The sequence below is a fragment of the Etheostoma cragini genome, chromosome 18, assembly GCF_013103735.1.
Source record: "Etheostoma cragini isolate CJK2018 chromosome 18, CSU_Ecrag_1.0, whole genome shotgun sequence".
In the NCBI taxonomy this organism is placed as follows: domain Eukaryota; kingdom Metazoa; phylum Chordata; class Actinopteri; order Perciformes; family Percidae; genus Etheostoma; species Etheostoma cragini.
Window position 1 is genome coordinate 12,399,761 of NC_048424.1, and position 21,736 is coordinate 12,421,496.

Below are 21,736 nucleotides of genomic sequence, written 5' to 3' on the forward strand. Positions count from 1 at the left end.
GGGGAGTTTCAAGTAATAATTGTAAAACTTGACCATACATGAACACTCCTTATTGCTCAAATTGGCAGATGAGTGAAGTCATGCAATTATTTTGATTGAGGACACTTGACTTTGAAATACTCCATTCACAGGCTCAAACGCTTGTTTTAGACAGTAAAAAGCTCATTAAAAAGGGATATGTGTTCAAATTATTTCTTAATGTTGGTATTTTTTGCAGTGCACCAGACAGATTCCCTCAATGATGCTTGTCTGTGCACCAGTACGCACCGAGGCGCTTCAGCAGAAGGTCTCTCCCAATTCTAGCCATACTCCTCTGCAACCTTGTGTTATTATTCATTCACTCAAATGTATCTTTAAGTATTTATGTGTTTGTGATTCACATATGTGTCTAAAAGTACCACCATCTTTAGGTATCTTTAATAAACTATTTTGAGCCCAAAGATTCTATTTGGCAGATGAAGAGTTTTTTTGCGCCACCTGTTGGTCATCGGGAGAAGATTTGGTTTTGTTTCTGTGTTAAATCCTCAGCATAGGCTTGATCACATATACACCGTATTTACATATCCTATGGTGCCATTATTGTAACAAAACATGCAAAAGTCATGTTTGTTCAACTAAAATAAAACATCAATAAAAAAACATGAAGTACAGTAATTATGCACTGGCAATTGGAGCTTCATTTTCATAACATAGTTTTTACTTTAAGGACGTCCGTCACATTCAAATTATTGCCAAACGGGTTGCTACTCAGCCTATTAACCCTTGTGTTGTCTTCCCGTCAAAATTGAAAATCAACACTTTTGTTGCCGCTTTTTATCTTTTAACTTTTTTTTTTAACGTTTTTAACACCTTATGAACACTAACTTACTATCATTAGTTTTACAGTTATTTATGGAATTTATGATCATAAACCTCATTTATAGGAAATGGTACCTAATGTTTGAGTTAGAAAAGCAGAAATTAGGAATTATTTAGACTAAAATTAAAGGAATGTATTTGATGGATAATCACAGACTGGAATATGATAACTTTCAGTTTTTTTTCAAATGTTACAAAATTGAATAAGACACCCCAAAATTAATGAAAGCAGAGATTTGTGTGGAATCAGTCATGTTATTTGGGGTAATTACAATTGGGTAGTTAAAAAGAACATTGATATAGGAAAAGGGGTCAATTTCACCAGAGGACATGAGGGTTAAGATTTATCAGCTCCGTACAAAATACACTGTATTTCTCAGTAGCCTGTGGCTATGTTCGACGGCTTTCCCGCGCAGAAACTTGAGTGAAGATAAGTAATAATTGTTCTTAAAGTAATTACTTATTCCTCTTTGAAGCGAGGCGGCAAACAACTATAGCTTTAAGAGTGAGAAGTACAGCAGATGTCAACTTTAGACTCAGTTTAACAACGCGTTGATATTGCTCTGTGATTGCAACACGCGTTGAGGGCTCAAAACAGTTGAGTTTTTAAAGCACATGTAAAAACCAAAGTCTATATTGGCCATATTCGGATTTCTTGACATAAATTAGCTGCTGGTTGCAGTGGGCAGAGCTCCAAGCTGAGGGAACACTTCCAACAACGCTATAAGCTCTGACTCAGCATTTAGACCCAGCCCAGGTAACAGTAGCGTTTCATAACATCAGGTCTGCACTCGGCTGAGTACCCGTGTCCTCTTCTCTGCCCTCCGGCAGTCATGGCTCTGCTCTCCGTCCTCACGCCTGTCCTGGCGGTGGTCCTGTGCCTGGTGATAGGCTTCATGCTGCTGGGGTCACGAAAGACGAAGACTGCCTCGACCTCCTCGGGAAAAACCGAAGGGGCTTCAAAAGCGGACTTTAGACCGTGGGTGGACCAGGACTTACAGGACGATACAGAAATCACAGCGAAAGAGGACGGTGAGCTCAACATCTAGCTTCTCCCCCCTACTTTCTCTAACTTTTTACTGTTGGACATATAGTCACTATACATGCCGGTTGAAACTAATGATACGTAGCCTTGGCCAAACCATCATATCGTCCAATATAAACACATTGGCACAATATAAAAATCCTTTATCGAGTGTAGGCCTATGTGTGTTATTTTGGACATTGGACATATTCATTCACAGCTGGGTTAGTTAATAGGCCTAATGTTTGTGGCCTGGATGTGTGCGGACGTAAAATGTAGGCTACGTCGATAGAGCCAGGAAATATCTTTCCTCCAATTCAGTTCAAAGGCATGCAGCATATAATCAATTAATAAATGATTATATTCTACATCAAACTTTTATTCCCCTGTCAAATTGACAAGTTGCCCAGTGGGATATGAAAAAGATAAAATAAGCTTGCCCTTTACCAGCTAAGATTCAATGTTTACACATCAATGCTTCAGTAAATGCAATAATATAATACTAATATAATATACATCATTGCAAACAGACAATTACGCTTACATGATGCATATTTCTGAATATGTTTGTGATTAATAAAAAATAGTGTCTGGTCCAGCAGGCCAAATATAATGAAGCTGGCTCTTGTAGTCTGCCATGTACTTGATGGGTACTTTAAGGTAAGAGTGTACTTAAAAAATGTGCATAACCTGCATGTGCCCTAGCAGGTTAAGTCGACTCTGGCTACAACGAACAGAAATGAGCTTAAAAGACCTGGTGTATAATAATTATTATAAATATTATAATTATTATAGTAGTCAGTATGTGGTGAATTAACTGTTATAATGTGTAAATGGCAGTCCGTCACAAAGTATCAGTCCTTAATGTGTGTGTTAACATAATGTCATCAAAGTTTTAGACTCAATCATTTTTTTTCGCCTCATCAAATACGTCTTTAAGTCTTCTTTACAATGCAAGCATGCTGATTATGCAAATGCACTTATTTACACTTAACAATTTACGATTTCATGTCCGAAGCTGCTTACTGGTGCTGCTTTCTGTCTGTCAACCTTTTTAGAGGACGGTGATTGGGAAGACACCATTGAGGATGAAGACCTTTTACATGTGCCTCACTCAACACCACGTTACCCCGAGGAGACGATGCTGAGGAGATCCAGAGACATGTACACTCTGTTGAACCAGCGGAGGTCTGTCCGATTCATCAGCCCAGAGCCGGTCCCACGGGAAGTCATCGATAATGTCATCCGCACTGCAGGCATGTGCACATTTAAAACAAATGCGCCACTTTTAATCTGCTATAAAAAGAAAATGGTCTAGAGTTAGATGCAGCCATGTAATGTTTGGGTCATTTTAATTATTTTCGGACTACCTGCCCCGCCGCCTCTCCTTTCCTGGACAGGTACTGCCCCGAGTGGAGCACACACAGAACCCTGGACGTTTGTCGTGGTGTCAGACCCAGGGACGAAGCACCAGATCAGACGGATAGTGGAAGAAGAGGAGGAGGTCAACTACCGTCAGAGGATGGGGGACAAGTGGGTCCACGATTTGGCCAAATTAAAGTGAGCACCCATTCTCATTCCACACACAGAACTGTAACTGCAATGACAGCATTGGATGCTTGTCTCCTTATCCTAAATGTAAGCCTAACACACACAATGATGCCGTGTTATTTAGGACCAATGCAAAGTCTAACCTTATTTTCTCATTTTACCCACATCTTCCCCCTTTCTCACAACATCCTTCTTCATGCAGGACAAACTGGATCAAGGAGTACTTGGATGTTGCTCCATATCTAATCCTAGTCTTCAAACAGACCTATGGGATTCTACCAAACGGCAAGAAAAAGACACATTACTACAATGAAATCAGTGTCTCCATATCCTGTGGACTACTGTTGGCTGCATTACAGGTAAAGAAGAACAGAGTTATGATTGTATAGAACTTAATGGATTCACAGATCCATACAATTAAGGATTAACTAGTACTTAACATGTCTTGTAAAGCGGCTGAATGACCGTTCTTTCTGTCCATTTGCTAATCAGAACGTGGGTCTTGTCACCGTCACAACGACGCCCCTAAACTGTGGCCCCCAGCTCAGGCTCCTCCTCAAACGGCCAGCCAATGAGAAGCTGTTGATTTTACTTCCTGTAGGTTATCCTGCTTCTGATGCTACAGTCCCTGACTTAAAACGCAAGCCGCTGGATGATATAATGGTGCACATTTAACAAAATCAGTGTGCCGGAAATATTTTTTCTCTCCATCATTTTCTCTGCCCACAGCTGAAAACATATAACCTAATGTGATTAGAAATGCTTTAAAATGGATGTCATCAATCTTTTCATAGACTTCAAAATAAACCACTGATTGACAAGCATAGTCTAATATGCGATTACTTTTACTTTGAAGGGAAAGTAGCCCTATACTGTCTAATTCTGATACGTCCAGAGTTAATAAATGGGGAAATAAACAGACAATCCTGTTGAGTTTCTCTTAGTAGAACTGACATCTCACTGCGATGTTATAAACACCGATACAAATGTTAAATCATTCAAACAAGCACAAGGCCAACCACGCTCTTACCAAACATACTGAGATCTAGATGGGTTCCAGCAGTGCTGCCAAGAATAAAGTACAATTTGTTTTTAGTTGTTTGCTCTGTTATTGCTTGTGTAATTTCTTTTTGTAACTATAACATAGTTGACTAAATAGTTAAGAAATGGAATGTTATTGGGCATAACATAAAGAGTTTAAGTTATCTTGTGGTCTTATAATAATGCCCACCAGACTTCTTTTATTCAGACATGTAAATAATGAAAAAACGACATTAAAATAGCTATTCTATATATTTTTTCTTTTCCACATCAATCAGGGTTAGGGTTAACACTAAAATGTAATTTTCCCTTGGGGATTAATAGAAGTATCTCTTCTTCTTCTTCTTCTTCTTCTTCTTCTTCTACATAATATATAGAGATGCACACGATTATTATCTGTAGGCCTAGCTGTGTTGGCCTACCACACTGCATGTTTTCAGAGTGGTGACAAGACCTCTTGATGTGTGAGGTATGGTTACATCCTTGTTATTTAGCATACAGGCTAAGCATAGCGACTCAATAAGGTTAGATTATTCTACAAAAGGTAACTCTAGGTCTTGCAATGCAAGGCAAACAAAATAATAACCCAACCCTGAAAGAATATTGCACTTCTAAGTCATCTCTTCACTACTACAGTATGTGTAAGAGTTGCAGAATCTGACCATGTAGCTCTTAATGAAGTCATCGGAAATGTTGAAACCTGTAGGGGTCAGTAGCGCCAAGGAAAAGCACAAAATCAGTCGATTAGCCAGTAAAGAAGAAGAAAAGCCACATTGCGCAAGCGTACACCACGTACACCGATAATCAAAGCTGTCTTTGCTGGATGCTAGCTAGCTAGCTATTGGCTAGCTAACGGTCTGTCAAGTCGCACACATTGGGCTAGAAGGGGGTAGCGCAGCGGTGGAGAAGAAGGGCGACCCAAGCGCCGCTACGAAATGGCCGGGCAACAGTTCCAGTACGATGACAGCGGCAACACCTTTTTCTATTTCCTAACGTCCTTCGTCGGACTTATTGTGATCCCAGCAACATATTACCTCTGGCCCAGGGATCAGAATGCTGGTAAGGCCCGATGTATTGCTTAGTGCTAACTTGGCTAGCTAACTAACCCCAGCTAGTGTAACGGGAAGTGTTCAGTCAGCAGCTTGTCTTGTAAGTTAACGTTAAAAGCTCACCAGTTGACCGTTTGTTAATTTGGCTAGTTTGCTGTAAACTGGCTAGCTAAATGCAGAGGTTGTACAAGCTAATCCAACCTTAACGTTACATTAATTTGTCATTTCAAGTTAACAAACGTTGGCTAGAAGATGCCCACGTCTATTTCACTGTCCATAGTTAAGCTAGTACAAGCCAGTCAGTGTTAACACAGTTCGCTACCACACCAGCTTTACCAATTACCATCCCGTTGGTTATCCATCTGTCTTAACGTCACATATCTAGCTAGCTAGTCAGTATTGCCTTCAACAGTGGGTGAAAATCAAGCTAACGCTGGCAAATATTAGGTAGTTAAGATAGAACTTCAATATCAAAAGCTCTCAAGTTTACCTTTTTCAGTTTTATTTATCTTATCCCGATATATCCAAATCTTAGCTATCGGTTCCTATCGGTCAACGGGTCATATCTAACATGGGTTATGTAACTGTAACAAATGTTAGCAAAGTTTACTCAGCTGGTCTACTGGTAAGACCTAAGGTGCGTTATATGACAGGTCACCATAGATTGGAGTGTATGGCCTTGTTAACAGTTATCATATTGATATGTTGATTGAAGACTAAATATGGTATTTTTAGTTTGGCTATCTTAGTTAACATCATGGCATTAACAATTAAGACATTAATATAGTTCTAGCTGATTGAAGGTAACCTTTTCCACTCCCTGCTTGGTTAACATAGCCCAAATAATTATAGGCCTATATTCTCAGTGAAAATATCACTCCCCCCTGGCTCTGATTTAGATGTTAACATCAACTATCAGTATTGATTGTGACGGGTTTGATGGTACTAATGTGTCAGTAATCTCTCTCTGTCCATCCTCTTACCAGAACATCTACGTCTGAAGAGCCTGAGGAGGGTACATGGCAGGTGCCTGTGGTACCGGCTCAGGCTGATGAAGTCACAGCAGAGCTTTGTCCCAACACTAAAGTGAGTCCAATGATTTGGGTCTGTAGTTTTCATTGTAAAAATAAATATCTACACACATTTAGGGAGGGTGAATTATGTTTTTATTTTAACTTAAAGTTGGTCTGAGGTGACGTGAGTTGATAATAAATTTGACTTATTCACTGTTTGTAGTTATTTTGAATCTAGTCTAAGAGAAGCTTCAGTTTAATGCTGTATACATTGCTTGTTAGTTTAATAACAGGTTTGTTTCCTTGGTTGTATGCTCTCATCTCCTTTGTTGTCAAATGCCACATCAGCCCTGTTGTTTGTGTGTGACATACCCGAGCTATTTGCATTGAGTTAGCAGTTTCTGGAGCTTTTCCTGATATCTTACTGAATCATTCAACATTAGTGTTTCCAGATGGACAGAGACGTTGTTGTGTGATGATGAGGCAAAGGCCACGCTGTCCATAACGTAGGCAGACTCGAAATCATGAGTGTATTTTATTTTGGGTCATTTCTGACATACATTTGTCTTATGTTGTTTTCATGTGTAAACCGCTCAGTAGCGTGTACTGTCAGTGTAAACATTGTGTTGTACTGTTTAAAAATTCTCTTAACACAACCCTGTTTTTCTCAGTGTTTGTTCATTCTGCGCGTGTGGGTTAATGGAAGGATGGGTGTTCAAGTGCAACTCAGCGCCTCACTCTGCCTATTTTCTCTCACTCATTTGCCTCTTCCGTCACAGTGTTTCTGTCTGAGCCTCTGCCTCCTCGTCTGTTTGTCTTCATTCTTTCCATTTCCACTCCTTGTGACACGAGACATACATTTGGTTTTTAGTCTCAAAATTCCTAAATTCTTCATTTGCATGGTTGCATTTGGGACTAAAGCTGGTGGAAGCATCCAGCATGTTTATTAGGTGGAATGAATCAGCCTTTCTCTCAAAATCTTGGTATCTGTTTCCTCTTTACAAACTGTATTATAACCACAATGTTTAGTATGGCAATCCATCATGTATTTCCCTTGTAAAGCCACCCGGACAACTCAGGCCAGTGAGTCGTTGTCATGGCAACGGATGCTGCAGAGCTGGCCATGGGGTTTTTCCATTGTCATGGAAACAAGTTCAACTTCTATGCATAAATACCAAACAACAACAGTGTCAAAACAGGTCCTTCCCTTCTACTTGCACTATGCAGTAGATTAAACTACCTGTAGTCTTTCAAGTGACTAGCTCAAAGGGTTAGTTTGGATGGCAGATTGGTTCTGCATAATATCCTAACTTCAAACAGTTATATTTCTTGTAAAAATGAGAAAGGCCTGGCCTGCCAGGGTTTGAATCCAGACGTTTGTGTGTGACATCTTTTCCCTTCTTGTGTGTGTTGCCGTTTTCAGAAAAGCAGCGTTGTTATTTGGCTGGGCTGTGTTCCTGCTGCTAGCCTACAAGGTGTCCAAGCTGGACAGGGAGTACCAGGAGTATAATCCATATGAAGTCCTCAACTTGGACCCGGTAAACACACACAAAACATAAAGTCTGCTGTATTCTACAGAGCCTCTGAAGTCCCAAAAGACACTTTTTATCTTGTGGGACAGAGATAACTTGTCTAAGATAAAACACAAGATAAAAATATCATCTTTCAGGACTTTTGAGACTCCATGGTATTCTCTATTTTTAATTTGTATCCCCTACTTACACCTGTGTGGTAAGGAGTTGTAAATATATTTCTGTCTCCAGGGTGCATCGCTGTCAGAAATAAAGAAGCAATACCGTGTACTATCACTCAAGTACCATCCTGACAAAGGTGGTAATGAGGCCACATTCATGAGAATTGCCAAAGCCTATGCTGCGTAAGTGTAGGTCAGGTCTTGACTTTGTAAGCCAGGCGCCATGACTGCATTTGCACATTCATTAACAGATTCAGTAATTGAAAACCCTGAATTTTTAGGCAATTCCTTAAGTTTTTATTTCTTTTTTTCTGCAGTTTAACCAATGAGCAGTCACGACAGAACTGGGAAATATATGGTAACCCAGATGGTCCAGGAGGTGCGTGAAGCTACTTTAAATCTCACACATTTGCATTTTTACATGCTGCCTGTCACACCTTGTTTGCTTGATACTGGTGAACAGGCCTCAGGAATGTGTTGAACAATGGAAGATGAATTTAAAAAATGGCAGTCTAATTTATTCCAGTAATAGCTGAGCCTACAATGAAAATATGCATATATGTGTGGGTGTGGGTGTGGGTGTGGGGAGTTTAATATTTCAGACTGTCATAGGGTCACAAAGTTGCCACACGGCCTAGTGCTGTTACAGGATGCTTTACTGCAACATGAGATTTTGCCATTTTTTTCCATTGCCTCTTATGTCTCCCTATCCAGCAACCAGCTTTGGTATTGCCCTGCCTGCCTGGATTGTTGACCAGAAGAATTCAATGCTGGTATATAATTGATTATGTCATTGAAGTTATAACTGATGAACCTAGCGTAATTTTCATCAAATGTTTTGTATTATAGTAGCAGTGTGCCAATGTCATCAATAACCCAAACAGTATTGCTTTCTTCTGTAGGTGCTGTTGGTATATGGACTAGCCTTCATGGTCATCCTTCCTGTTGTTGTGGTAAGTCCCCATCGTCTCCTGTGCAGTAGATTGTATGAAACAGATGTCCTCTCTTTTTCAATCCCAGGGTGATTCACTTTTCTCTCTGTTACTTTTTTTGTTGTCTTTTTAATTGTAGGGCACATGGTGGTACCGCTCCATCCGATACAGCGGAGACCAGATCCTCATCAACACCACCCAGCTCTTCATGCATTTCATGTACAAGACTCCCAACATGAACATGAAGCGTGAGTTTCCCTTTCCTATACTGCAACTTGTAACGCAACATGTAAAACAAAGAATACCAGATACGACCCCAATTGAAACTGTACAAGCAGTAGAACTTGGATACAGTGAGTGTTCATGTGGTTAATATGATTTCTGTCTATATTGTTTGCGTTCCACTTTGGGCATTGCTCCGGTGCTGCAGGATATTCTTGCGGATGCATGTATTTTACGTTTCCTTGCGCTTTTTTTTGTGTTGGAATTTTAAACTCCGGTGGTTAAACCCTGACAGCTAGCTAGACTATCTGTGTTCAAGATAGACAATCTGAGGTTTCTCTTGCGCAACTATTTTGCAGCAGCTCCGTGCGGAGTTTAGCACTGCCTGTGATGATTCTGATTGGTTTAAAGAAATGCCATTAAACCAGAGCATGTTTTCCTCCCATCCATGAATGCTATGTTGAGTAGCCAGACCCCCCCCGATTCAGCACGCTTTTGCTTTCTGGCAAAGGGAGATTAACATGGTTTTACTGGGGAAACAGTTAGGATTAGCAATGGAATCTATCTATTGATCTATCTATCTATTTATCTATCTATCTATCTATCTATCTATCTATCTAAATGTATCCTTTACATACAGGTTTATGAATCTGTTTCCTGTCAACCTTTTTCTGACTAATTCTGATTTTCACCAACTCTGCCCTCCAGGGTTAGCCATGGTGTTGACAGCCGCATTTGAGTTTGACCCTCGCAGCAATAAAGAAGCCACCATACGACCAACAGACAACATTGAAGTGCCACAGGTAATAAAAGAACACAAATGCTTATGCATTTTTTTTTTCGCAGTTACTTCTCCATGCCCTGGTAGTTTTTCTGTGTGCTATTGTGTAGTTGAATAACTGATAACTGTTAATGGGTTATGTTACTGTACCGGACACCTACCGAATTCCGCCTGTTGTTCTGTGCTAAACATCTGTTCTTGGTCTTGGATTTTGTGCAATAAAATTCTAAATAAATGCGACTGGTAGTCCAGTGCGACATTTAGGTATGTTTTTTTCCTCTTCGTGACGCATTTTTGATTGATGCCACTTATACTCAATACGGTATATGTGTAAGCAACTTCATCAGACTTGCAAACGTTTGCATTTGTGTGTGAGAAATTTAAAAGGAACTCAACTCTAACAAGGGCAGATTAACTTTCTCCTGTCTGTCTTGCAGTTGATTCGGGAGTTGGGAAATATCAATGTAAAGAAGAAGGAGCCTCCATTCTGCTATCCTTACAGTTTGAAGGCCAGGGTCTTAGTGCTCGCTCATCTGGCACGCATGGAGGTATCAGAGGAGTTGGAGGAAGGTAAGATCCCTATGTTTTATGATCCAAGGAGATATTACAATTGTTGTCTCTTAAGATGAAAGTTTCTTGGAAGAAATGTTTGGTGACACTTTCACATGATAGCACAATGAGTTTGCTAATACAGTTTCATGTCAGCCTTCTCCAAAGCAATGCAAGTGGTCAGCAACTGGTTCTTTAGAGCTCCAAAAAGGGTAAACAAAACAGCTGCACAAGCTTTTCTTAAAGTAATGTTGTGAAATCGCAAGATTTCGTTACAAATACACAAACTGCCCTGTTTATATGTTTACACTCCTACACACAGGAAAGGTTACGTACTCAACTAGGACAAGCTGTTTAGAGTAGTTTTAGTAGTTTTCTCAGCTGTTTGTGAATCGTCAAGATCATAATTCTGGCAAGCTGTGTTCTTGGAGAAGGCGGAGTTAGAGCTGCAGTAGTTAATACAGTGTGTGTGTGTGTGTGTGTGTGTGTCTGTGTGTGTGTGTGTGTGTTGTTTCCAGATCAGAGATTTGTGGTAAGGAAGAGTCCAGCTCTCCTCCAGGAGATGATCAATGTGGGCTGTCAGCTTACCATGATGGCCAACAGCAGAGGAGGTACAGTACACACACGCAGAGTTATCACTTTGAATACAATTCTCACAACCCACATGAAATACTTAATTGATATTTTTACCCATTGCTTTTCAGGTTTCCATGCTCCTCGGCTGGTAACCATAGAGAATTGTATGAAGCTGACCCAAATGATAGTGCAGGGTCTGCAGGAGTCAAAGTCCCCCCTGTTGCAGCTGCCCCACTTTGAGGAGGAGCACCTCCGCTACTGTATCTCTAAGAAGGTAACCGCACACTGTCTGTGCATGCACTTTAGTAGTTTTGAGAGAAAAAAGAGGGAGAGGTTTTAGTCAGGCAGTGGATCAATGGATAATTTTCCCTCTTCTCTCTAGTATAAAGTCCGGAGCCTGCAGGACCTGGTGAGTCTCAAGGACTCGGACAGACGCAGCATGCTGCGTTTCTTGGGGGAGGAGAAGTACGACGAGGTCCTGTCTGTGCTCGGCAGCTTCCCTCACATCACCATGGACACCATACTGCAGGGTTAGTCCTGAAATACACACATACACAAACACTTTGTATGGCCACCAGCTGACCTGGGACATGTCTGCATCTCCACATGCAGTAGCGCCGCCTTAGTCTTGGTCACTTTATGATACTTCATTTAAAGGTGCCCTGCCACACAAAACCGTTTTTACTTGCATTTTTTGAAATATGTTGGGTCCATATGTGTTAGTGTTGTGAATGTGAAAATGAACTGCTACTTCGTCTGTCAGCTCTAGCCACTTACAAGAAATGACCTGAGAAAATCAGGCCAATCACAAAATCTGGTCAGTCTGACGTCATGTTGCCTGAGCTCATTACTGTTCATGAGCTCGCCCAGTTGCGCTGGGTAAAGGATGCTGATAGCCAGGCTCTCATTGGCTAGCCAATCGGAGTCAAACAGCTTAGCTCATTGAACATTATCGAGAACTGGCACAAATCAAGCTGAGTCTTCCTGCAGTCTTTCTATAACACAATAGAATGGCTTGAAACAAGGTAACCAAGGCATTTTTTCCACAAAAAATGTTGGAGTCCATGGTAGTACTTCAGACATTACCACAAAGTAATGAAATACGTGTGGCAAGGCAACTTTTAAGTATGATTGTTGTCTTTATAGATGCTGGTGCTACTTAACTATGGAGTACAGGAAAGATAGCATTAATACATAGAGAAAGGTGCATAACATATAGCGTCTTTGAAGCAAAATGTAGTGAGATTACATAAGCATGACAGCAGTTTCTTTGGAGGTGATTCAGTCAAAGTTGTGCATGCGGTTTGAAAAAAGTGACGCAGTCTAGAACAACTGCTAATTAGTTCGATTATAAATCTTTTCCACAAATGCATTGTCAAGCATTTGGGTATTAAAAGGTATTTCTTTCTCTTCCCGTCTTTGCAGTCCTTGATGATGAAGACAGCAATAACATCACAGCCGGCTCTATTGTCACAGTAACTGTCATCTTAACCAGAAAACGGATGGCGGTAAGGATTGACGGACTGATAATTGACATATTAAGAAGTTACTAAAAAAACTGCTTTGTCAATCAAATGTTTTTTTTGTGGTCTCGGAGACGCACTTCTATGGATGACCACTAGAGTGTACTGTTGTCTGCATGCATTGTTGAATAGCACAGCTAACTGTATCCTTTGCATGTAGGAGGTGTTTGAAAAGGAGCAAGAGTCATCACCATGTCTAACAGAAGAGGCTGCCACTACAGAGGAAACAGTAAGGATCACACACACACACACACACACACACACACACACACACACACAGCACATGTCAACTTAAACCCATTTAGACAACACATTCACTCTGTTCATGTCTGATTAAGCCAAGATTAAAAGTTAATGGTTCAAGGAAATTGCGCAGTGTTTACCTAACCTTATTTAATCTGTGTGTGCAACAGGGAGACTCAAGTAAAACCAAAACAAAAGTGTGGCAGAACAAGAGTAAAGGGGCAAAGAAGACAGCCAAGTCCAAGAAGAAAAAATTAACCAAGAAGAAGGCCCCTCCTGCACCCGCCAAAACCAAACAGGCAAATGGCAACGTGGCAGAAAATGTATGTGTCCAATCACGATGCTGCTTGGTGATTTTTTTATTTTTTTTCACATCTTTAACCACCGCTTAAATCATAAATTCCTGTTGTTGATGTTGGTGCCGCAGGAAGTCGTAGCAGCAGCAGCAGCAGCCACGGCCACAGCAGCAGTTGTGAAGGAGGACGAGGACGAGCTCTCAGACAAGGGCAGCGAGTCGGACGAGGGCGAAGCCAACAAGGACTCTCCCAGCGAGAGAGACGAAGACAGCGACAAACAAAGCGACACAGAGGTGGACGAGATAGCTGGCGACGATGAAGAGGTCAGAGAACTTTAAATGGGGCCATATGTTGGTTTAAGCAGTGTGATGAAGATATCATTGGGTCATCATGGGTCTTGTGTTTCAGTCCTAATAAATGCCACACCCGGAAGCACAAAAATGCATTGCTCAGTTTGTGGACCGTATTTCCTAAATATTAGGGGAAAAAACATAAGACCCTGATTTCCCAGTTATGAATGTATAAGAAAATGAACCACTGCTTGTATCTGTACCCAACCTAATCCTCCTCTCTTCCACACTTGCCCATCAGGAGTGGGAGGCGTTGCAACAAAGCATCCAGCGGCGAGAGCGGGCCCTGCTGGAGACCAAGTCCAAGGTGACGCACCCCGTCTACAGCCTCTACTTCCCTGAGGAGAAGCAGGAGTGGTGGTGGCTCTACATCGCCGATCGCAGAGATCAGACCCTGGTCTCCATGCCCTACCACGTCTGCACACTAAAAGACACAGAGGAGGTAAGTTTGTTTGTGTGTGTGTATGGACAAATGGCCAAATCTACCTGAGTTTAGATAACTAACAAGAATATGACTTTTTTATCTTTTTCTATTAATTATTATTCTGTTAATAACCCATCAGACATTACATTTTCCGAGAACCCAAGGTGACATTTTTCAGTTTTTTTGTGTTGTCCCAACAAACCTACTCAAACCTATATTACATTTACAGTGATATTAAACTGATATTTCCCAATATCTCTAATAAACAGTGCCAGCTACGCTTTGGCCCCATTATCTCTCATCAAGACTTAGAGATTGGCTCAAACACATTGCCATGTATCATGTCAGTGACACACATTTTCCTCTTTATTCAACACAGCAGCACTGTTGATTGGTGGGAGGCCTACAACAGCTCCACAGTGGGAACGGAGGGGGGTGCATTATTTAAAAAGCATCTTTAGCGAGACTGGCTTCTTTTTTCAACCTACAAAATGCATTTTGTCTACTACGTTCCTCATTTTTCCATTTACCTTCAATTAAGATCAGCACTCGAGGCATATGGTGCTCCCTGGCAGAGTTCGTTGCACATCCATCCAATTAGGAAATGATTCCCTATGCAGCCAAAAACCTGTGGTATGGTATCCAGGCTTTATCAGTTTTTGGCAATATCTGGCCACACCGCACGTCCTATTGAGAGGGTCTGGGAACGTGATTTTCTAGACCTGAGCAACAGTCTTGACTGGCATGATGTATGGTCTAACATCCCAGAAGTATCACACAGTCCAGACCATACGTAGATTAACTACAATTTCATTTATAGGACGTATCTCTCCCCCATGAAAATGCATCACATGAAAGTAATTTAAAAGCCCTTTATGCACTTTCTGCCCACTAAACACTCGGGGCACTTATATCCAAATGTTCTGGGATTGCTCTCCTGTTGGTCAGTTCTGGAACAATATTGCATCCAAAACATCTGCCCTGATTAATGGTACTGTGCCTGTTTTTGTCGATGTTCTGATTCTGAACAACTCGTCAGCCCTTCAGCTCTCCAAAACTAAAAAGCGTGCTGCATACGCTGAACGCACGGCTGCTAAGAAAGTTATTGCCACCCGTTCTATTTGTATATTCTTTTTTGGATGTTGTATGTGTTGTTGACTCCTTGAAGGTCATGCTGTAGACTAGAGCCGACTGATAAAGGATTTTTAAGACCGATACTAATATTTGGTTATTTAAAAATCCGATATGCCGACATCAACCAAATATATTAAAAATATCCACAAACGCGTACCAAAACATAAACAATTTCGCTAACATTACTTATTTGTTGTTATTAATGAGTTCTCACTGTAATAATTTGTTTTATTATCACAACAGAACAGAGAAAAATCTAAATATATTAAAGTTCTGATAATAAAATGTATAAAAACACAAAGTTAAGATATGAAACTTAAAGTCCTATTGAACAAAAACACAATAACACCGAAGAATAGTCAGTGTTGCCGACAGGGACGTTGTAGAGTGCCCACTGGTAGACAGTCTGTGCTATACTATAGTTCATTTGTCATTGTAAATGCTTCTGGTGAATGAAAAATAAATAAATAAATAATACAAAAATTATCGTCCATTGTCAATGCCAAAACTGATAAATCGGAAAATGCCAAACATCGGCCGATAATATCGGTTGGGTAAACTGGTTGGGTAAACACCATGTAAACTGGTGCCACAGCCTTCTTACTTCTACCTTGTGCACGTGTTGGGTCCCTTATCTTGTTTCTCTCTGTGTGTGTCTGCTTGTGTGTGCACGTTTGTGTATGTCTGGTTTTGTGTGTATTGCTTGTGAGCTGCGGACGTCAATCTTGCTGTTGTGTTTTTGTTTGTTTTCCTCCTTTCTGTCTTTCCTTTGTGCTTTTTCTTTCATTTTTTTATTGTTTCTGGGTCAGATTCCCCATGTCTCAGCATGTTTTGTAATCTTTAAATAAAAACATTTGGTCAAAAAAAAAAATTTAAACTGAGAACAATCTAAAACTCCTCGATTTGAGAAGCTGGAACCAGCAAACATTTGGCATTTGTTCTTGATAAATCACTTAAAACATGACTTGATTATAAAAATGGAAGTCTTCATTTTCCTCTTTTGTAATACACAGTAGTATAAAGTCAGGTGTGTGTGTGTGTGTGTTACATTAAACTACTTGGAGGTTTTAATGCGGCATATGCTATAATCTGTATAAAGGAGAAAGGTCTTAATAAGTTGAAGTGTGTGTGTGTGTGTTCTTGTTTTCTGTGCACCGTAGGCTCTTGCACATCCTGTTGCTAGGCAACCCTTTGCACTTGTGTCATTATTTCCCTCAGAGGAGGGTGTGCACGTGTGTGTTTATTTTGCACCTCTGGTCCTTGTGTTCTCCGGCAACAACAAGCGACAGCGAGGTAAAAGCCTAACGAGGCCCGTGTAAGTCTGAGCGACCAGCTGTCCCCGCTCTGAAGGAACGTTATGGCTGAGGTGACCCGCCCATGCGGCGGTTTGCCTCTTGCCATAACTATCTTGCAATCAATTAGTCTGTCACTTCAACGATTCCTTCTGTTTGTGTTGTGTGGCTGCTTATACGCTGCATGTTTGACTGACATGTTTTTTTTAGATAGGGCAGATCTGCTTTCATCAACAAGGAAGGGGCAGTAAATTGCCGCGGTCCTCACGGCTATTTCTCCCCTCTCCCGCTGAATAATAATTAGCCTCCATTGTGCTGATAATTAGATGTTTGCCATATGTAAATTGCACGGCACAGTAATCACAGCCTGAGGTAATGCTAGTGTAATATTTACAGTTGGACCCCATCATCATGTCAGGTCGATATTATTCATACAGCCCAATTTCACAAATCACAAATTTGCCTCGAGGGGCTTTACAATCCATACAGCAGAGGGCATTGTCTGTGGTTCATTTGGGATTCCCTGCCACTGCGTCCCTCCGCAACTCAACGATCAGCACATTCTTTTTAATCTTTCTCATATCCACCAGTGTAAGTGTTTGTCCTTGTACAGGTCTGCCTCCTTTTGTTCCTTCGCTTACTGTTTCTGTTGACGTATAAGAAAGGATGGCGAACATTGCTTAACTAAGTAGCCACATGCTTCACTTTAACACTGTACTTAATACATCCAGGAATCACGCCCTCACCTGCAGAGCTCCTTTGGATTGGATTTGACAGCTGGTTGTGTGTTTTGTTTCCCAGGTGGAGCTGAAGTTTCCAGCCCCCTCCAAAACAGGAAATTACCAATATTCTGTCATCCTTCGTTCTGATTCCTACCTGGGACTGGACCAGATCAAACCACTCAAGGTGACAAAAAAAAGCTGTGTGTGTGAGAGTGTGAGTGGGAGAGAGATTGCTTGGAGGATGCCGACCACGGCCCAAAACACTTTGCCTGCTAATCGGTTGAGACAATGGACCGGCCCGCGGCCCCTACCAAAGTGCACCAGCAGCACGCTGAACCATGGTGTTAATTGCTGCCGACGTGTTAAGAACAAGCACATACGTTACGAGCCAAACGGAGCATAAATGGTCCTGTAATTTCATAAAACCTGATAGACATTAACATAGAGTGCACTTGCTGTAATTGGTCAGCCATTGATGGGTTTCAGAGATGATGAGAACACACCTTTTAATGCTGTTTGAAAAGTTGTCCACAGTGCGTGAAGTGATTGATGGAATTGATTTAGACTAGGTGACTCTACGTGCTCTCTGTTGCACATTCCTTCAGTTTGCAGTTTAACATTTGCTTTTTTGTCCATTGTCATTTAAATATACAAGACATTGCTGCTTTATTTGTGAAATGGGTAAAACATATCGAGATGTTGACAAATACTGCTTTCTAATGGTCCATGACTAGAGAGTTAGTACTGGCCTCTGTTAAATGACCAAGCGAAGGAGTTCCATGCGCTTACACATTTCCATCTTGTGTCCTCCCAGCTGGAGGTCCACGAGGCCAAAGCCATGCTGGACAACCACCCACAGTGGGACATCCCTGACACGGAGGAGGAGGACGAGGAGCAGGAGGACAGCGACGGTATCGAGGAGAGCGAAGACGATGATGAGGACAACGACTGAATGCACACACACACACACACACACAATTAGCCCCACCCAAGAGCAGGGAACGAGGAGCAGCAAAGCTGTGCCCGCAAAACACACACACACACACACACACACACACACCAAACACACGCAGAATTACTGGGGACAATTTATACACACAGATCCCTCCTTCTTCTCCTTCTTTTTATCTTTTCATGGACTGCGACCCCCTCCCCTCCATTGCCCCTTTTCTACAGAGACTTGTTCATTTACTTTCCGTTGCTGGCGGAAGAGAATTCTGTGAATACTTGTGTGTGCGTGTGTGCGTGTGCGTGCGTGCGTTTGTGTGTGTCTGTGTGTGCGCGTGCGTGTGTGTGTGTGTGTGTAAACTTGTATGTGTTTGTACAGGTATGAAAGATTGACACACTGTGGACTTAAGGACCTATTATCTGGGCTCTTTTCTTGAGGGGGAGAGGGGGATGTAGAACAGCAAATTCCGTTTGCAAAATTTACAAAACTACATGACCTCCATATGGAAATCATGACACCGCTCTCGCTCCTAATTTAAAAAAAATCATTCTGCACTGATGTTTTCCACGCAAATGATACTTTCTATTGTACACTTAGAACTGCAGAAGAGTGAGCCGTAGCCCTTTTCGTCGCAGATAATGTCAACCATTGGGACGTTTGCTCCTTTCAGCGCATGGGGGCGCAGTTGAGTCTCTTCACATTTTGTTCTTCTTTTTTCGCTGTCAAAACCAGCCAGTCGCTTGTACGTAATTATACTCGCTGTATGTTTAAGGAGATGTCTACAGATAGACACTGATCTCCAGTCAGTTCTGTTAATGACGCCTGTTCTGCCCCTGAGATCCACGCCAAACTGTTTGTAAAGGTTGAAAGCAGGTGGATCTTGAAAATGAATTAACCTCAAGTATAATGGGGGAAAATGGCAGAACGTGCAGTGTTAAGATTTGTTTGAATTATTGAGTACTCTTCTTGTCCATATACTACATTCAGGTTGTAAGTTTTCAGTCATTTTAAGGGGCTCAGATACTGATACATACTTGTGGCTTTCCAGTGAAGTGACTCCCTTTCTCTTCATCCTTTTTTCCTTTTACTATTGTAGCACATTCCAGTGTAAACTCATTGTCCAAAAAGGCCTTATGAATACAACTGAAATACCACAACATACAAGTCCTTGGGTGCTATGCGCCAGTGGTTCTTCGGAAAGCAGAAGAAAAGACAAAAAATCGATTGTTTTTGTAAGTGTTTTTCTTTTTGTTACTTCATGGTAACCTCTAGCTCCACCAGTCTCGGTATACATATCACTGATCTTGATCTGACAAAGCCTCTAATAAGAAGTTTTGTCTCCTGGAAGAGGATTAGCAATCGTACGTGATATGATGTGACCGGCCCTGTGTTAAAGGGATTGACATGCACAGCACTCGACACGTGTAAGACTTAGCATATTCTGTCCAGCACATTTTCTCTTTGTTCTTTAAAGCGGAACAAGCTCGGTTTTGTAGGTGCAACTGCCATTTCAGAAGGAAAGGTTTGTCTGTCTGAGGAATACAGAGCAGTTCTGGCCAGCCAAAAGAACCCCCTTTCATTCAAAATTAGTTTTTTTTTTTTTTTTTTTTTTTTAAATCTCACATAAGCTCTAGTTATAACATGCAACACATTGTCTTGTTTTGTTCCAATCTAACCTTGGTTTTTACATATGTTGGACTCATGAGTGCAAAAAAATCAGAGCTTCCTTGTTTAGCTCTATGGGCTCTTTCTGTATGTTGATGACTTTACAGTGTTTAAAAGAAACGACTAATCTTTTACCTTGAATATCTACTTTCAACAGTTTTCTTTTGCCGTATATACTTGTGCGTCACATTAGTGTGGGAGAGATAATGGTATGAATATTTCTGGACACGCTCTCCCGACACCACACACAAAAACTCACATGCACGCCACTACTCTCCCGTAATTGTGTTCAAAGCAGGTGTATGCTAACAGGTTATATCGTACTCGGAGTATTGATCGCTCTGCAATAGAATGTAGCATCAGTGATTTACGCTGTGTGGGGAAAAAAAACTGCAGTGAGGTTAAATGCGACACCATCTCTCCCATGACAGACCTTGTCCAGGCGACTGGCCGGCAGGCCGCCTCAGTTTGGACAAACTACCCAATGACTATCTATCTATCTGCCACTTTTGTTTACAAATGAACTGTCATTGTAAATGGAAAAGTATATTATTTGTATTTAAAATCATTTCAAATAAAAACTTTTAAATGAGATGGTGTCATTATTTTCCCCTTAGACTATAAGTAGCTAATTACAGACAGGCATGTTAGTTTCAAGAGAGGATGCCTGTCATGGGATTTAGTTTTTTCAAAAATGCAATGAATTTCAAACCTTTTTAAAAAATTACATTGTTAACTAAGGTTGGTCCTGCATTAAAAAGTATTGTGAACCTGTCAAACTCAAGTCAGAGCATATTAAATATTCTACTTTGTGCTCACCTGGTGGACAGCAACAACGGCTATGCAGAGCAGTTTCCTCTTTATGTGAACAGGTGTGGGAATTCCCTGACTGTATGTTTTGCAAATGTGGGCTCAGTTCAAGATAACACGACTTGGTCAACATGGGTGAAAGACATCTTACAATGAGAGAGGCTAAATTAGTTTTTTTTTGGGCTAATCAAGGGAAAAAAACTGTGTGTGTGTGTGTTTACAAACATATTTATATGTGTGCTCCTATGTATGTTTGTGTGTGTATATATATATATATGTAAATACATATAAATACATACACAATGTGGATGTGTATATATACATATGTGTATACATGTGTGCACACGTCTGTATACAGTATATACATATGTGTATTTACTGTATCTACATAGCCTACATGCTGTATATATATATATATATATATATATATATATATATATATATATATATATATATATATATATATATATATATATATGAGCTCCATATCCTATAGCTATACCTTAAGTATTATGAGAAACAATAATAAAAATCAATGTATCATGAAGTCTGGGTTTAACTCAACCATTTCATCTCTATCAAGGAGTTTTGGGGGGGGGGTTCAAAAGGGGGCTGAACGTCTTCAGATTGATTGCTCCTTTTAATTTTATTTACCGAGCTGTCTCTCCCTCTGCAGGTAAATGAGCTGCAGCTTTAAAGCCAGATAGGAAAACGAACCTCACCAACCCGCTAACGAGTCAGTAACACATTTCCCACTCTACTTGCGCCCTTGAGCACGTGAACTCCAACCAAAAACCTCCGGACAGTGTTGGGAAGGTCAAACTGCGGCTTTGCTTCCCGCAGACTCTAACCCAGCCAGCGGTCGTCGCTCGCTTCCCCTGCCGTGTATGCAGGGGTGGAACCCGGACCGACCCGAGCCGAGAGTTCCCCTGGTGCGTCCGCCGCTTCTGCTGCTCCATGCTTCGGCTCAGCGTCCGGCAGCCCGTTGTGGAGAACGGGATTCCCGCCGTCGAACCGAGCCCATCGAGATAGGTAAAGA

The 21,736-nt window shown here is 41.1% G+C and overlaps 2 protein-coding genes across 2 annotated transcripts; both read left to right on the forward strand.

Annotated features, from left to right (window-relative positions):
• The first annotated feature begins 1,601 nt into the window (after positions 1 to 1,601).
• Positions 1,602 to 4,366, forward strand: iyd (iodotyrosine deiodinase). Its single transcript, XM_034900833.1, has 5 exons — positions 1,602 to 1,890; positions 2,941 to 3,138; positions 3,283 to 3,442; positions 3,636 to 3,792; positions 3,926 to 4,366. Exons 1-5 carry the CDS (start codon positions 1,692 to 1,694, stop codon positions 4,106 to 4,108), a joined length of 897 nt encoding a protein of 298 aa, XP_034756724.1. The 5' UTR covers positions 1,602 to 1,691; the 3' UTR covers positions 4,109 to 4,366.
• An 875-nt stretch (positions 4,367 to 5,241) lies between these two features.
• On the forward strand, positions 5,242 to 20,277 carry sec63 (SEC63 homolog, protein translocation regulator). The gene is made up of 20 exons (XM_034899755.1): positions 5,242 to 5,533; positions 6,510 to 6,609; positions 7,960 to 8,074; positions 8,300 to 8,412; positions 8,547 to 8,608; positions 8,944 to 9,002; positions 9,132 to 9,182; positions 9,301 to 9,409; positions 10,092 to 10,186; positions 10,602 to 10,734; positions 11,232 to 11,324; positions 11,418 to 11,563; positions 11,672 to 11,819; positions 12,715 to 12,797; positions 12,973 to 13,041; positions 13,223 to 13,378; positions 13,483 to 13,674; positions 13,943 to 14,143; positions 17,353 to 17,457; positions 18,088 to 20,277. The coding sequence occupies exons 1-20, from the start codon at positions 5,410 to 5,412 to the stop codon at positions 18,223 to 18,225; spliced, it is 2,292 nt and encodes a 763-aa protein (XP_034755646.1). The 5' UTR covers positions 5,242 to 5,409; the 3' UTR covers positions 18,226 to 20,277.
• The last annotated feature ends 1,459 nt before the right edge of the window (positions 20,278 to 21,736 follow it).

What these genes read in the sequence shown, in the direction of transcription:
- iyd (XM_034900833.1), top strand. Translation starts at nt 1,692, where the DNA reads ATGGCTCTGCTCTCCGTCCTCACGCCTGTCCTGGCGGTGGTCCTGTGC. An exon ending in TAATGTCATCCGCACTGCAG is followed by an intron (nt 3,139 to 3,282) that starts GCATGTGCACAT and finishes TTTCCTGGACAG; the next exon opens with GTACTGCCCCGAGTGGAGCA. An exon ending in TACTGTTGGCTGCATTACAG is followed by an intron (nt 3,793 to 3,925) that starts GTAAAGAAGAAC and finishes TTTGCTAATCAG; the next exon opens with AACGTGGGTCTTGTCACCGT.
- sec63 (XM_034899755.1), top strand. Translation starts at nt 5,410, where the DNA reads ATGGCCGGGCAACAGTTCCAGTACGATGACAGCGGCAACACCTTTTTC. An exon ending in CATGGACACCATACTGCAGG is followed by an intron (nt 11,820 to 12,714) that starts GTTAGTCCTGAA and finishes CCGTCTTTGCAG; the next exon opens with TCCTTGATGATGAAGACAGC. An exon ending in CTGCCACTACAGAGGAAACA is followed by an intron (nt 13,042 to 13,222) that starts GTAAGGATCACA and finishes CTGTGTGTGCAA; the next exon opens with CAGGGAGACTCAAGTAAAAC.